Below are 12960 nucleotides of genomic sequence, written 5' to 3'. Positions count from 1 at the left end.
TTCTAGAAATAGGTGATACGATTTGTAATCCAACACTACTCGATCGTGTTACTTTCTACAAGTATTTAGGTATTGGTAGCATATTATGGCCTAGAAATAAGCCAATTAATTAACCTCTGCTCCCTAATAATTTATATACAAAATATTTAAAATTAAAATGAAAACTCACAGAAACAGTATACAGTAACACCTACCAGTCAAATCGATATATAATCCAAAACTCTTTGTCAATAATATTGTTTTATCCCATTACTTGAGCCAACTTCTTCCCCTTTTTTTTTCATGGAAAAGAATTACAAAGGGATCATCCCATGAATTACTAAGGGACGAACCAACTTCATTTGCAACATAAAACACATTATATATCATTTTAATGAGCTAATTATATTTATAAAAAATGGATTGGCAATTCTTTGACATGCATTAATATTTCTAATGATAAAGAAATGAGATGAAATAAAATAAAATTAAATGAAATGAAAACAAGATAAGGTTATCATTTTATTATTATTTGAATATTTTTATAATGGAACAAATTTTTCCTTATTTACCTTTCAAATTTCAGAAGAAGAAAAATCAAAATAATGAATAAAATTAAATAAAATGTATACAGGTATGGTCAAATATCCTAGCTTAGTTCAATATATACCAAATATATCTCAATCATACCAGTCCATTCAGATAACCTAAACATGTTGAGAACATCTTAATATGTTCGTATCGCGTTTATATCCCTTAATTAGTATGTCAGGAACATCCTAATTAAAAAAAAGTATTCTTAAATGATCTATTAAGTAAGATAATTGATCACTTAATCATCTTAAATATGTACAAAAATATTAATAATCTTAATAAAATTAATACAAATTAATGAAGATGATAATCATAAGGTAATTAAGACCCATGGATCCTTTGGTCCATTAAGATATAACTGATGTTTGACTTGAATATTAAGTATCTTTTGTAGGATTTCCTCCCAGCACATAAAGACTAAAGAAAAGGAGTGACTCTCAACATATACAAACTAGCACTAGGAGTAACAAGAAAATTACCGAAGTACCTCGTTTCTATGGATACAAAATGAAAAGTACGTTTTATTTATTTTTTTAAGAATTTAAAGATCAAATTCAACCTTTTAAAAATTTAAAGATTAACTTTATTCATTTTTTAAAATTTAAAGATGAAATTGAATCTTTTAAAAATTTAAGGATCAAATTAAACAATTTAAAATAATTAAAAGACTAAATTAAATTATCCAAAATAAATTAACAACATATGAGATAATTTGCATTTGGATCGGATACAAAATTCAATCCTTTGTTTTTTCGGGGCTCTGCCCCTCCTCGACATAAAAAAATTAAAAATAAAAATCAACCCTTTTTAAACACTCCGAAAAGATACTCATTACATCAAGATCATTAATCTACCATATAATTACTCAAGTTAGAGCTAATTAGTATCACCAACGAGCGTTGTCATTCGTTGGATATATACAATTAAAAATTAAGTACCCTTAATCACATCATATTCTCACTGATTCGATCTACTGCTGAAGGCTAAGAATGAAGAAATAATTAAGGTGGAGGCCCCCTTGTACCTTCCCAACCATTCTATTCTCTCTTGTACCAATGAGACTTCAAATATAGTTTTGCAATTTGATAATCATAACACTTATGTCATCCAGAGAGCCTCGTGACACAGATAATTCCACGAGTTTCTTACAAGCCAGCAATGGTTGTTGTCTATTGTTCCCTACACATAAAGGACGAGCAATATCTACTGCTTCCTGATTGCTAACCTGATCAAACAAGATTCAAAATAGAAGTTTCATTAGTTAATAGCTGAATAAAAATGTCATGCATAATACAAGAATTATCAAAATGAAACCACGTACTCCATTATTAACATAATTGTAATTAATTATTTTCTTGATAAAGTTCTATATGTATATACCTTTTCCCATAATCCATCTGAAGCTAAGATCAACAAGTCATGCTGAGGCTCAATTTTGATAACTTTGGTCTCAGGTTCTGCTATGACCCATTGTTTCAGGTTTCTATCTCCAATTCCCCTAGAAACAGCCAATGACCCTTGTATCCTCCAAACACCACGGCACACATCAACATAGCCACCCTAAAAAAATTAGCAAATGTCAAATTAAGAACTTAAAAGAGGAGAAATTAATTATTAGACAATCTTAAACCACCGCGTGTCTAAAGTCTCGATCAATTTATACATGACATATATATAGAGCCAGGTTTTTTTAATTTACGAAAAGAATTAATAAAACTCATCTATACGTGTGTCATGAGAAGATTAGTTAGGAACACGATAGAAAGACAAATTATGTTAATTAATGAATTACCTGAGTCTCAATTCTGTCCCTTTCATCTTCCCTAGAAGGCTTGTGATCAGATGTTAGGGCTTCAGCCATATCCCCTCTGCTAATCACAGCACGACAATCACCAGCATTGGAAACAACAAGGTTACCGTTCCTAATCAATGCTGTTACACAGCAAGAACCACCATTAAGATCCTCCTTCAAGAATTCAGAATCTGTGTTAAGGTAACCATGCTTCACTGCCTCCTTAATGTCACATTCGTCTCTCCTAACCACCTCGTCCAACACATTTTTTTCTAAGTTATGTGCAGCGAATTCCGAAGCCTTTGTGCCCCCATGCCCATCAAATATCCCGAAAAAAGCCTAACAATAAACAAGTAAACAAAATTGCATGTGAAAACTCATTTCATTGCGTCCACTTTTCCCATTGAACATATATATGAAACAAAATTCACTTCAACAAAAATGAAAATTACTAGTGACAAAACAATTTAGATTAGATTGTTAATTGGGTTCATAAACAATTTATAAATTCTTAAATAACCGTCTAGTTTCTTTTTTCTTTTTTTATTTGAACCCCTAAATTAGAATAGTATATAAATGACATAAAATAACTTAAAACCGTTACAAAATGATAATTTATGATTTTTTTCCAATAAAGTTTGTCACTAATTATTTTTGTTGACATTAAAATGAGGGGAAAAAACCATCACTAATTGATTGAATTTTTTTTTTTATTGATTCCAACGGCAATGTTAAACAAATTCAAAGCCATACCTCTAGGAAAAAAAAAACAAATGAAGAAAACCTCTTTTTTATTTATTTATGAATTACCTGTTTTGGTTGACCGTGAAGATCAACGGCAGCGGAGAAACGATCCTCCATATGATGCCTCCTTCCTCGTTTGCAGAACACGGAAAACCCGCGTCCGTCGACCTCCACGACGGCGTCCCTCGCCGGAGATGGAGCCGCCGCCGGCGAGAGACCAAAAGCGAGAGAAGCGACGGGAATGTCGAGTTTGGCCGGCCTCCTTCTCTTCAACAAGGGAGAGGAGGGTGGAGAGGAGCAAGACGGCGTCGTAGAGGGAATGGAATTAGAGTTAACGTTGTTGTTGTTATAGAAAGAGAACACGGGGGAAGTTGGAACTGCCACGGAACAAGACATGTTGATGCTGCAATAATAACGATGATGATGAACTATGAAGCTACTTCTTGTGATTCTTCAAATTGTGTTTGTGTATGTTTTTGTTTTTGTTAGGGTAATAACGAAAGAGGGAGAGAAAATGAAGTATTTAAAGGAGACAATGTGTAGGATGGGTCAAAGTGGGACCCCTTCATCTTTATTTGGGATTCCATTTTTTGTTTTCAATTAATTCTTCTTATATCATTCAATATTCATATCTTTTAAATAGTTATTTTTAGGATTAAATGTATTTTTAATTTTACTATTAATAAATAGAGTGATTTTTAATTTTTAATTTTCAAATATCTGAAATTACAAATGTTTTTGTCATGTGATATTTATTAGGTTAAATGATCATTAAATAAAAAAATACTATTGTGATTAAAAAAACATTACTTCCCGTTTTAAAATAATAGTCTTTCTAGTTTTTTTTTTAATTATTTTGTTGTGAAATAGTAGTCTCTTTAAATTTTTTGAGCTATTTTTTTCAACAATAGGTGTAATTAAAAAGATCAATAAATACTTACATGAGGCATTTGTCATGGAAATAAGCTGGTGGATGGTAGAATAAAATCCTTTCATCCTATTATAATTATAGTCATTTTACACAAATCAATAAAAATTAATAAATAAATGAAAAAAATAATAATTTTACAAAATTAATTTTACCATCATTAATTTATTTTTAGATTTTATAGCATATATTATTAATATTATAAAAATTATAAAGAAAAAAAATAAATAATGTTACATTAAAAATGTAAAATGATAATCATTTTAAAATATATTTTTTTACATGATAAATATTATGGAAGAGAGAAAGTATTTGTTATTGATGGATAGTGGGATAATTAATGAGTAAAGTAATTAAAAAATTAAAAGTGTTTTTTATCTAAATTATTTTGGAATGGAGAAAGTAATATATTTAAACATTATTTTAACTATTGAGTGAAAAGGCATTAAATATTTTGATAGAAAGGGAGTTTTTTTTTCCTGATAAAATAAAGCCTTTTTCTAGTAGTGGTTATTAGGGATAGTCAAATATTAATGTTAAAACGTGGTTTGATGTTTGACACTTTGACTACGTCTATTTGGGGACACCCGTGGTTGATCACGTTCTAATTTGTATGGCCGGTTCTCTAGAATTTTGGATTCAGCACAACCATGCTATGCTGGACTCCTTCTTTCTTTTGATTTTTGCTCTGCAAATTATTGGTCGGCTGTTACTGCTACTAGACTATTGCTTTTTTTTTTTTATCATTTTTCTTAAAATGTGTTTGGATAAAGAATTTTAACTGAGGAAAGTAATTTATCAGATAATAATTTGATTGTCTGTAATTTAGAATTCATTGTTGGGATGTTTTTTATGAAGAATTTAAAATTTTGGAATTTTAAAACAGAATTTTAAACAACTAAAAATCTCGAATTTCAATTTCCTTCTAAAAGATGAGAAATTGAAATTCTCTTCTTACACTCTTCTTCAAAAAACAGTATATTAGAGCTCCTAAAAGATCGATCAGTGTGAACATAGAAGAACATGTATAATTAATACACTAACAATATTTTTTCTTTTTTTTTTCATTCATCTTTTTCATCCTCGTAATTTTAATTTTTTTATTCAAACACAAAATTTTGAAAATAAAAAATTTCAATTGAAGTATTTAAAATTTTTAAAATTTTAAATTTCTCAGAATTTTAAATTTCTCCATCCAAAATTAAGGATAAAAAGAAAATATTAAAAAAATATAAATATATCTCATGTGTCTATGTTCAATATTTTTTTATACAACAAGTGATTTCTTTAACGGCATATAATAAGTGAAATAATTAGTAAAAAAAAATAGAAGATAAAATTGTTCTTGCTATTTTTATGAAATATGATCTAATTCAATTAGTAAACTTTTTGCTATTTTAACATTTACTGTTCTCTGCTTGAATTTAAAATAAAAAATCTGAATTATTATAATAAAACAAACACCCGGCCCAACAAAGTAAAGATGATAAATTAAGAAGGCAAGAACCAAGAATGCGTCAAAGATTTGAGTGAATCGATAAAATAAGAGCTTATTTTCCTTAATAGTAGCACTAATAGTAGTACTGAGTAATTTAAAAATGGTTTGCATGACTGCTCATAAACCGGCATCAAGATCTGTGAACAATTAAACGTTGACTGAAACAAGTGACCTTTTTATATAAAAAATAGAAAAGAGGATAACAATACAAAATTATAATAATTGTGTTGAATGTGTATTCTAGGAGCACTGAATTCTTCTTATTGGAGAATTGACTAAAGCACTGCCCTCCCTGTTGGCTAATTAAGACTTTAATATAATATTTTTTCGGGTTTGGGCGCAGCTGGCGACTGCTGTTTGAGAAAAAAAATGTTAAGTCATTTGAGATTATATTCCCCATTAATTTTTATATAATACATACTAGTTTTCATGTTATTAGTATTTTTTTATATAAAAGTTAGTCATCATAATTTATATAGATAGATAATGGTCTTGAGACTATTTTTTTATTGTTTGGGGTTGGTGCGTGACTGTTGCCAAGGTCAATTCCATCTCATGTGCTGGCCACGGATGTAACGTATACATCTCAAATCAGTTATTTGCTATGAAACATTCTTAATGTAGTTATTGATCGCCCAACGTTAACGTCACAGATCTTAATCATAGCTAACTCCTTCATCATTTCTATCAATACCTTTGCTTTGTTCCTCCCCAGCTAGCTCATTCTCTTTGACTGGGCTATTATTATTATTTAATTATGAAAAAATCATTGAGATATGTCATTATAAATTTAATGCAACCTTTAGCACTACTTGTATTTTATATATATGTGGAATGACTGGGCTATTGTTATTTTAAAGCCATTCTAGTAACCTTCATCATAGTCGACATGATTTTCATTAAGAATCTAATTAATCATTGTTGTAGTCTTATTATATTTTAATTTTGCACTATTTTTCCGATTAAAAACATACATTTTCAGTAAAAAAAATAATTTTGCACTATAAACTAATTAAAAATTATTTTACTTGTAATTTTTAAAATAAATATTAAAAAATCAATTATCTTAATACACATAATAATTTATGATAAAATAATGAAATTCATTCTAGTAAAAGTAAAATATTTCACACTATTGAAATTTATTATTGTTCTTTCTCAAAGTAACAATAGTGATATAATATATATGTGAAATGTATAAATTGAAAATAAAATAGTAAATATAAATTTATAATTATTTATGTTAAAATTTATTAAACCCTTACTTTGCACAAGTTTATTTAAATATAAGCAGATTAAAGAATAAAGTTGCTATCATGTTATAATTTATTATAAACAATTTATTGTAAATAGATTTTTTAAGTATTATGTGTATTTTTTAAAAAATTCAAGCATGTTGATTATCAAATTTTTCATGAGTTTATCATTCAAAATGAAATATATAAAATATTATATTTTATTAAAGTATTTTATCAAATATTTCCTTATAAAATATATATTTCATGTTTTTTTAATGAGTCTAAATTTATAGCACATAATCAAAATGATAATTAAATAAATAAAAAATCATAATGATAGTGTGAGAATTTCACTTTTATATAATTTCTGGCTCATATAATTAATATGAAGCAAGGGAAAGAAAAAAAAATGATAAAACATTTTCTTTTATTTTTAAGTCTCTTTTTTCTATATGAAAAGTATAAATTAAAAAAGAATAAAAAATAATAAATATGGATATATAATACAATATAACTATTAAATTTGACTATTTATTTTATTTATTGTTGATGTAATGTTAACGGATACTAATTTTTGAATGCATTTATTATAAAAACTATTTTAAATTTGTTGAAATAGTGTAATTGTTATTACATAGATATGTTGCTAATTATTTTAAAATAATATTTTAAACAATTTTAAAGATATTAATCTTAATTATATAATATTATTAAAAATTTAAATTGACTAACCTCCTCACATCATAAATTGAATACTCTGATTTAATATAATTAAAATTATATAACCTTATTATTATTATTATTATTATTATTATTATTATTATTATTATTATTATTATTATTATTATTATTATTGTTATTTAGAGAAATGATTAAAACAATAACAATGGGTGTTGTAGTAGTTACATTATCTCTTATTTTATTAGTTTTTTTTATTTTTATTTAATAAAATTGTATTTCTTTTATCAAATCAATTTTCCAAATTCTGTTTTGCAATACACCTGGTTACATATTATATATAAAAAAAACTCGCTTAATAGATTTGTATTTGTAACCATGTTAATTTTTTTTTCATTTTTTTTAAAAAACTAATAGTGTATTATTATTATTATCATTATCATTATCATGTAAAGATAATAATATTAATAATAGTAGTAATAATATATAAATAGATATTATAAATATTTGCATAAATTATATAAATAGGCTTTTAAAAAAATACATATAAATAGATATTTTAGCATGCTATATTTATTAGTTGTATCCAAAAAATGTGAATAAATTATAGGCTAAAATGTAATTTTTGTTTCCTTATTTTTTAAAATTTGCATTTTTAATCTCCTCATTTTTTAACTTCATTTTTAAAAAGTTCACAAAGTCCTCCATTTTTTTAATAGAGCCATTTTGTCCCTTGGTTTTAAAAAAAATGTAATTTTACTCTTTGTCACCAATTTCAAACGTTAGTCTATTTATTATAACACACATTTGTTTATTCACATAAAAATATTTTTTTAAAATTATTTAATTTCTAACAAGCTTAATTATTTAAAAAAATACACAATCAACAAGTCTTAAATTAATTAAGGGTAATAAAATTAGAGTTTTTTTTAAGTGAGAGACGGAATATCTTAATTTAAAAATATAAAGACTAAAATAACAGATTTTAAAAAAAAATAAACAAAATTTCTCAATTAAAAAATAAGATGAATAAAATTGTAGATTTAAAAAAATATGAGAATGAAAATTAAATTTTAACCTAAATTATATAATAAATATCATTGATGTGAGCTGTTTAATCCTCCAATAATATTATATCAAATTAATTCAAATCAATGATTATTTTAAAGTTTAGTTTTTGATCGATGGTGAAGTTTCATGTTTTAGATTGTTTTCTCAAATCACCGAATGAAAAAAATTCAAGGAAATTAAGGAATGAAGATGTAGAAGCAAACTATAATTTGATTTTATAATTAGATTTGGAAATTAAGGCCAACAAGTTGAAAACCCACCACTCATTTGATCCCACTCATTCTGAATTTAATTAGCTTCAAAGATAAAAAATAAATAAGAATAAAAGAAATCCAAGCTTTGCGAAGCAAGCTTGGTCATTTGGGAATGTACACACCAAAATTTATCAATATTGCCTCAAATTATCCTTTTCGATTTTTCTATTGGATCAAATGTGATGTTCATTTGGTAGCCAGGTGTCTTACTAGCTCTTCTCTGTGGAAGCAAATTTTCTAACTATTTTGATTTTTATTATTAGGCTGAAGTAATTTGATTTGCAATTGAGAAAATCATATTGTTCATAAACTCACTTTTATGCCAATAATTTTATCTATCACTAAATAAGAAATGTATGTTTCTCTTGTGAAAAAAAGTGAAGAAAACACAAATATTTGAATAAAGATGTGTATATTGAAATTCTTTTATTTAAGTGGGTACATGATGCAAGATCCCAACATGATATATGAGAATCTTTTACCACTAAATCAAGGATACTAAATTTTAAAATTACAATAATTCCTGATAACCAATTATAATTCATTGGTATAAACCAATTCATATTGGCTTATAACATCATATATTCAAAGGGTTGGGATGAGTATGAGTCATTATAGTCTATATCTCCGTGTAGCCCCTAGAAGTAGGGTGGAGGAGGATTTGGATGCGTGTGTGGCCCATGATAATCTACATCAGTTAGTATCTCCTCAAGATTTGGTGGAGGGGGATTAGGGTGTGTGTGTGGGCCATGATAGTCTATATCAGCTAGTATCTCCTGGAGATTTGGTGGAGGTGGATTTGGGTGCGTGTGTGGGCCATGATAGTCTATATCAGCTCGTATCTCCTCAAGATTTTGTGGAGGGGGGTTTGGGTGCGTGTGTGGACCATTATAGTCTATATTGACTAGTATCTCCTCAAGATTTGGTGGGGGAGGATTTGGGTGCGTGTGTGGACCATGATAGTCTATATCAGCGGGTATCTCCTCAAGATTTGGTGGAGGAGGATTTGGGTGTGTATGTGGGCCATGATAATCTATATCAGCTAGTATCTCCTCAAGATTTGATGGAGGAGGATTTGGATGCGTGTGTGGGCCATGATAGTCTACATCAACAAGTATCTCTTCAAGATTTGGTGGAGGAGGATTTGGGTGCGTGTGTGGACCATGATAGTCTATAAAGTTCTCTGTAAATTCAACCATGAAAGTTGATGTCATTTTTTAAACAACCAAAATAGAGTTAAGATGATTAGTACTTAAATTAGAATAAAACATTCAAATCATCTTGTTGCTGTAAAATGGAAATTTAAAGATTCAATTTTGATTTTGTTGCAAAGATCATACATAATATTAATCAATCATATGTTGCATATAATCTAAAACATAATTATTCTAAAGCTTCATATTTCTTAGTAATTAAAAAAGACAAGTATTTTCCCAATACTTACCCATGAAAGAAGACTTAACATGTGCTGGAATCTGGTCTGGGGAAGATGGGTTCTTGTGTAGCTCTTCAAAGTCTCTTGGTTCTTTTAGATCTATATGCATATAAAATTTATCGAGGAGAGTTAACAATTCTCACACAAAATCTAAAAGGCAATAATATATTGTATAAGATAAAGACAACCATTATGAAATCTTGAAATCTCAAAAGGACTATAATTCTGCATATGTATACCTGAGGGGATGCCACGAGCAAAGCAAGCCACAACAAAAGCAAAACAGAAACACGTACATAAAAAAGCTGAAGAAGCCATCTCTAATTTCTTGAGGCATTGCTACTGTCGAGTGGTGTCCTTATAAAGCCTTTCAATTCAGACCATCTTTTTTTTTCCTTTTTTATTAGGAAAAAAAAGATGGGGATTTCAATTCTTATCAAATTACTAATTACTAATATTTTAAAAGTTATCATTACGAATATTCTTGACCAATAATTTCTATATAATATCACGTAATTAAATGTTCTCAGGATTTTCTTTTTTAAAAAAAAAATATAACATTTCATGTAAAAACTATTTATGAAAATTCATAACAGATTGGTATTTGATATGAAGTATTCCAATGAATTAATTAATATTTTATTTAATTATTTATTTAATGTATACAATTTTCTACAACAATGAATTAAAAATTTAAAATATACTAATTACTTTTTTATTTGAAAAAGATTAATCCTTACACGCTATGTTTCTTGCCTAAACTATCGTAATTTTTATTAAAAAAATCATTTCTAATTAATTTCAACACTCTAATCAATGGAGTATATTGGAAACGTATCTCACCACATGCACAATCGTTTCCTTTTTAGTTTATTTCAATTAAATTTAAATACAAATATATTAATTATGTATATCTGTAATCTGTATCATAATCGGGGACGGGGCAGAATGACAAAAATAAGTTTTGAAAAGAATTGAGTCTTCACCAAAAAATTGTTTTTAAGGAAAACATTGAAAAAATATTAATGTCAACAACCGAACTTATAATGTTAAATATTAGAAAATTTTTCAAAAATATATTCTAAGTGAATAAAATGTTAATGGAAACGTTCTTATTGCAGCATAATATAGTTGGATATTTAAAGTCATTTAAGAACCTATTTGTAATTATAAATTTGTGATTCTTCCCTTATTTCGGATAAAACAGTTGCAGTATATATAGGGATTTACGATAGTTTTGCTGATTTAAAGGACTGAAAATCAGTTGGTATTTATTTATAATAAACAATATTTATGGAGGAATACACATAGGAAAAGAGGCACAATTTTTACCCTACACTTTTCTTAATTTGACATTAAAAAATGATAGAAGTTTGCCTTATATTTTGCAGCGTAATAATGCATTTAATTTGTTCTATTTTTAAATCTTGTCATTTTAATAGTTCAAACAATAAGAAAAACAAAAATTAAATAACATCATGCAAATGTCCAATTTAAAATATTTGAAAATTGGAAAAGTATATTTGAAGAAAATAGAGAGTTGCTATTGAAAAAGAAGATAAAAAAATAAAAAATAAAAGTGAAATTCTAAAAAAAGAAGAATAGAATACGTGAATAGCAATGAAGGAGATGTTTGTAAAAAGAAAAAAAAAAACAACAATGAAGGAGATATATAAAAAAAAGTAAATCAAGTAAAACAATAAAAATTTATTAGGAATCAACAAAGAAATGTTTTTTTTTTCCTTGAGCAATGGATGATTCATAACTCACTAGGTTATAGGTTAATGTGAGCAGCTCGTGATGTGTGGTTACCGTTAATTAAAAAAAATTGTATATGGTAAAAATTAAACACAAATTTTTCACTAAATGAATTATTACCATTCATATAAACACAACAAAATTTTACACGGTCAATCTGACAAATAAATGTTTGCAATAAAGACAAAATTAAAAGACATGAAAATATATTCAACAATAAAAAAATCTTTTTTTTAACCAAGTGTAATCTTCTACTCTACTCTTTCCATTTGAGTATTTGTGAATGTGTTAATTGTCAAATCCAAAATATGATTGATTCTCTGTTTTTTCTCTCTCTTATTTAATTTTTTAATTACAAAATGAAATTATTTAAAATATATTACTTTGCTATAATTTTTTAATATTTTTATGGTTATTATCATTTTCACTTAGTCTAAAAAACATAAGTAAAATATATGTGTAAACTTTAAAATATATTTATTGCTTAGGGTCTCGTGGGTTTTAAAACTTATGTAGGAATATTATGACTTATCATATTTCTTTATAAAGATTTTTATGATAATTTGGATTTTAATGGATTTATATAGGATTTGAAACGACTTTATAGATTTATAAGAGTGTGTTTGGTTTGCATTTTCATTTTCTAAAAACGGTTTTCATTTTCAAAAGATTAGAATTCTGAAAACATGTTTGGTTTGACTTCTTGTTTTTCGTTTTCAGGAAATAAAAACACTGAAAATTTATGATATATTGACTTCTTCTCTTTTTTGTATTTTTATATTTACTTAAAATTATATTCATTATCATCCCATTTTCATTTTACCCAAAATGAGGTTCATGTTTTCAATTGAAAATGAAATTTTATTGTTTTCATTTTCTAGTTGTTTCCTGTTTTTATTTTCACTGAAAATATTTTCAAAAATTTAATCAAATACATTTTTATCACCATTTTTTGTTTTCAATGAAAATAAAAATAGAAAATAATCAAACC

General features: G+C 26.6%; 2 protein-coding genes across 3 annotated transcripts; both read right to left on the bottom strand.

Moving 5' to 3' along the window:
* Positions 1-1230: 1230 nt before the first annotated feature.
* On the bottom strand, positions 1231-3590 carry LOC114375554 (probable protein phosphatase 2C 25). Of its 2 annotated transcripts, none has more exons than XM_028333381.1 (4): positions 3176-3590; positions 2366-2704; positions 1954-2133; positions 1231-1793 (listed from the first exon to the last, which is right to left on the bottom strand). In XM_028333381.1, exons 1-4 carry the CDS (start codon positions 3503-3505, stop codon positions 1743-1745), a joined length of 900 nt encoding a protein of 299 aa, XP_028189182.1. In that variant the 5' UTR covers positions 3506-3590; the 3' UTR covers positions 1231-1742. The 2 variants fall into 2 exon arrangements, with proteins under 2 accessions (XP_028189182.1, XP_028189181.1); XM_028333380.1 differs by having other exon boundaries at positions 1247-1798.
* A 5581-nt stretch (positions 3591-9171) lies between these two features.
* Positions 9172-10540, bottom strand: LOC114374303 (extensin-1-like). The gene is made up of 3 exons (XM_028331934.1): positions 10451-10540; positions 10221-10310; positions 9172-9959 (listed from the first exon to the last, which is right to left on the bottom strand). The coding sequence occupies exons 1-3, from the start codon at positions 10527-10529 to the stop codon at positions 9415-9417; spliced, it is 714 nt and encodes a 237-aa protein (XP_028187735.1). The 5' UTR covers positions 10530-10540; the 3' UTR covers positions 9172-9414.
* Positions 10541-12960: the final 2420 nt, after the last annotated feature.

The sequence above is a fragment of the Glycine soja genome, chromosome 11 (assembly GCF_004193775.1).
Source record: "Glycine soja cultivar W05 chromosome 11, ASM419377v2, whole genome shotgun sequence".
Taxonomy (NCBI): domain Eukaryota; kingdom Viridiplantae; phylum Streptophyta; class Magnoliopsida; order Fabales; family Fabaceae; genus Glycine; species Glycine soja.
The sequence above is the reverse complement of the archived record's forward strand: the minus strand, read 5'-3'. Positions and strand labels throughout refer to the sequence as shown.

Coding starts and splice junctions, on each gene's coding strand:
- LOC114375554 (XM_028333380.1), bottom strand. CDS start 3,505: ATGTCTTGTTCCGTGGCAGTTCCAACTTCCCCCGTGTTCTCTTTCTAT. Junction 2,134..2,365: donor GGGACAGAATTGAGACTCAG/GTAATTCATTAA, acceptor TAATTTTTTTAG/GGTGGCTATGTTGATGTGTG. Junction 1,799..1,953: donor CAGATGGATTATGGGAAAAG/GTATATACATAT, acceptor TTGTTTGATCAG/GTTAGCAATCAGGAAGCAGT.
- LOC114374303 (XM_028331934.1), bottom strand. CDS start 10,529: ATGGCTTCTTCAGCTTTTTTATGTACGTGTTTCTGTTTTGCTTTTGTT. Junction 10,311..10,450: donor TGCTCGTGGCATCCCCTCAG/GTATACATATGC, acceptor ATATGCATATAG/ATCTAAAAGAACCAAGAGAC. Junction 9,960..10,220: donor TGTTAAGTCTTCTTTCATGG/GTAAGTATTGGG, acceptor TTGAATTTACAG/AGAACTTTATAGACTATCAT.